This window comes from Schistosoma mansoni, chromosome 1 (genome assembly GCF_000237925.1).
Source record: "Schistosoma mansoni strain Puerto Rico chromosome 1, complete genome".
In the NCBI taxonomy this organism is placed as follows: Eukaryota; Metazoa; Platyhelminthes; class Trematoda; order Strigeidida; family Schistosomatidae; genus Schistosoma; species Schistosoma mansoni.
In genome coordinates this window covers 54,289,654-54,293,505 of record NC_031495.1, presented here as the reverse complement: position 1 = coordinate 54,293,505, position 3,852 = coordinate 54,289,654, and the positions used below count along the sequence as shown (strand labels likewise).

General features: G+C 34.7%; 1 protein-coding gene across 1 annotated transcript; it reads left to right on the top strand.

The window, feature by feature from the left end:
- Positions 1-266: 266 nt before the first annotated feature.
- Positions 267-1,511, top strand: Smp_078600 (putative short-chain dehydrogenase/reductase; the record flags this gene model as incomplete). The annotated part of the gene is made up of 2 exons (XM_018794871.1): positions 267-418; positions 460-1,511. The coding sequence occupies 2 exons, from the start codon at positions 267-269 to the stop codon at positions 1,301-1,303; spliced, it is 996 nt and encodes a 331-aa protein (XP_018649240.1). The 3' UTR covers positions 1,304-1,511.
- Between the last annotated feature and the right edge of the window lie 2,341 nt (positions 1,512-3,852).

Here is a 3,852-nt window from a genome sequence, read left to right as displayed (position 1 = left end):
ATAGTATTTACTGGACCAATGTGGAACATTAGATATGTGCATATATCGAATGACTTGTGGACACCTATATATTTTCTGTCGAAATCTATTTTCAAATTTCTGTATTAGGAAGATGATTTATATCTCTATTAAAAGTAGGCTTTTTACCATCTGAAATATGATTTTGAATATATTTCCAATGGCGCTTCAGTTTCCTACTCTGTATATACATGAATCTGTGGTTACTCGGAATTAGTGCTACTGTTAGTACTGTTTTCATTTTAACGATGAGGTGGTTAACTCGGAGAAAAACGGTACTCTGCAACTGTTTGTCTCCTGCTGGCCAACATGCAGTTATCACTGGTGCTAATTCCGGTATTGGTCGCGCAACTGCATTTGAACTGGCCAAAAGGAATTGGAAACTTACGTTAGGTTGCAGGTAAGTAACAGTTTATTTCACTTATAGTTTACAATCTTCAGAAATATGGACTCTGCCATTAAGGTTAAAGAAGAAATTACATCTCTCACTGGAAACCATAACATTTCTGTTAGACTTTTGGACTTGGAGAATCCACAAACAATTAAGGAGTTTGTACAATTTTTACCTTTACCTGTTCATGTTTTGATCAATAACGCCGGTGCATTTCCAAAGATTCTTCGTCCTTCTATCTATTTCCAAGATATCAATGTTACTTTGGCTACTAATTATGTTGGACATTTTTACCTAACTTCACTACTTTTACCTTACCTTCGAAAATCATATCATGAAACATCTATTTATCCTCGTGTGATTGTTGTAAGCTCCTCTTTATCAAAAAAGGGAACGTTCTCTACAGAAGATTTGTTTCAACCGTACAATACTGCTTCAGATTTAAATTCCAATAAAGCTTATTCCGATTCTAAACTGGCTTGCAATTTATTTTCACGCGAACTTCATCAGAGGTATGGTTCAGGTGCCAATAAAGTACTTGATGTTTATTGTTTATTTACCGGAGGGATGGTAAATACTAATTTATTTCGAAATACTTTAATAAAATATTCACCATTCACTCAGCGTTTCATCCGTGGTTTAATGCAACTTCTCTTGAAATCTCCTATAGAGGGTTGCCAAACGATTGTTCATTGTGCAGTTAGTGATGAAGTTCCTATTGCTCATAATAACTCTGCTCAATCTATTTTAACTGAAACATCTGGTAGCGGTATGCTGTATAACAATTGTACACCTATTGATTGGCCTGATAATTCACTCAATCTTCATCTAGCTAGTCAACTTTGGGATTATACAACAAATTTTTTAAAACTATCAGTCAATAATAATGCATAAATCATTCACTTCTGTGTGCAATTACGTATTTATCTGTATTATATACAAAGAGCTCAGTGTATTTTCGTGAAACCCCAATTGGCTAATTATCACTTAGCATTTACGATGAACATAAGCAAACTACAAAAATGACAGGCGAACAATTAATATTATAAATGTAACAAGTCTTTAGAATTTTTTAAAAAACATAATATAACTCTCCCTATTCAACATTGAGTTCCTTTGCATTTGTTCATCGGTTTGTAGTGATTCGTTTTAGTGGTGTGTAGTAAAATATATTTTATTGGTAAATTTTCTTTACTTCAGAAATAGAAGGTACTACAAACTCAAGAAAACTGTTTCAAAAAAAGGACCTTGAAACTTTCGAGTTACATACTCGTATCCATTAGGCTGTGTTTATACATTTCCCTACTAGAAATGTGAGATATCTACCAATACAAATTCGATTTGTAACGCTCTAATTCAAGTTAACTTTTCACTTATGTGCTAACAGTCTTATCCTTGACCATCAACATTCTGAATGACAACGATTGACCTTGGTCAGCGACCGGGATAGTTCAGAATAGCAGTTAGTCCGCTACGCATAAAACGTTGTGATATGGTATCCAGTCATAATTATTTGCTTATTTTATTCGGTAGCTCGTCCACTCTTCTGTTCTCACTCAAGTAGTCATTTTGGTGGTTAGGGCGTAGCACATCAGGTATCAGTATCCGATTTCAGACACTGTCCATCATAACAATTTCATTTAACAAATTTTGGTATTATAGTTATCAATATAATCTCAGATTGTTTTTTGACGAGCAGAAATGTCTCTTAAAATATTTAGGCGTTGGATCCTAGAAGGAACTTGTAAAAAAAGTATTAATTATGTTTGTTAACAAAAAGTGATACAGTTTATAATTGAAATATGTGTCATGTGATGTATCTAACTATCTGATAATTTTTTATTGCTACATATCCAAGCTAGAAGTAAACAAAAGTTAGTGATTAAGAAATTACTTCATATATCAATCATACAAACAATACCTAAGCAAATGTGTTGGTATGTTTTGAACAACCATGGGTCTGTATACATAAATTACCAGACTGCAAATAAAAGTAGTATTTAATACACACAGTCATGCCAATAGCGATAGGGAACAGAGCAAGCGAATAATGATTTATCAATGACAATGTAGGATTGGTGAAACATTTATCGATAGTTTGTACACTAGACAAAAGCTTATAAATGGAAATACCATAAATCAATCACCCAATAAATATATTGCAAATAGGGATAAGAGTCCCAGCTTTTACAATTTCCACTCCATCCCATCAATATATAATTCTAAGCTGTACAGAATTACCTGGTAAAATCTTTTTTTTTATTTCACATTAATTCCAACTTCATAACGAATATCTTCTTAGTTTACCAAATATTCGTAGGAAATTCGAAAATAGTTTTCATCTCATTTCAATAACAGTGAAATATTCATTTAAAGTTAGTGACCACTAAACTTTTATTTGTTGCAGTTTTATGACTATCCGTTAGTGGACATTCTTGAATTCTGTTAGGATACTCTACAATCTACCAGATATAAATGTATGAAAGAGGGCATTCAAATGATGATTCTCAATAGTTTTTCCTTGTATAGTTATTAACCCCCAAATGCCCTGGTATGACCGAGAGTGGGGAGAGTCCGCTCTCCCTCTCGAAATGCTCTCACATGGCCAGCGAATATATAGCCTCTGCCAGGGAAGTCCTACTCACTGCCTTCTCGTGGCGGGGGTGTTGTTTACGAAAGTGAGAGGACGAAAAGCGAATGTCCGGCGCTTTAACCGGGTTGGTGGACAAGGCGAGTCCACCTAGGGGAGTTGGAAAACCCTAATTCCAAACCAATGGTGCACATGAGCTCCAGTATCCTGATGGAACAAATGGCGTACGAATCAATCATTGATCACCGGCTACCATGGGACTGCATCTCCTGACGTTGCTCCACTGCCTTGTGGACTAGACCTTCAGGTCTAAGGCTCCGGGTGTGGCCCCCTAAGAAAACCACCTGCTTCAGTCTGGGCACCTGGGCAGTATCACAGCCCTCACACAAATCAAATGAGATTTGTGAGGCGCATATGTATCTGGTGCTTCCTTGTACCAATATTTATGTGTTTAAATAAATAAATAAATAGTTATTTTTTTTCTATTTAAGTATCTTCTGAAAGATACAGCAACTAAACGTTTTAAAATATCTAAACTTTGCGACTAACTTTCAAACTTGTTATCGTAATGACTTATTTTCTGCTCATCTTGAATAGAGATTTAAATTATTCTATTAGGGGGCTAAGATGTTACTCTACAAGTTAATATCTTGCTACTTACTGAAAATGAATTTCGATGAATGTTGCATTAGTATTATTTATGTAATTAATTACATAAAGACAAATGATAGATTGGATAGTACACGGATTCTGACTAATGCTAGTTTGATTACAGATAATTCTGGGCAAAATTCCCAATATTGTAGAATAACTGTCATTATTCTACGACAGTATGGAACTTTCTTCTCTTAGT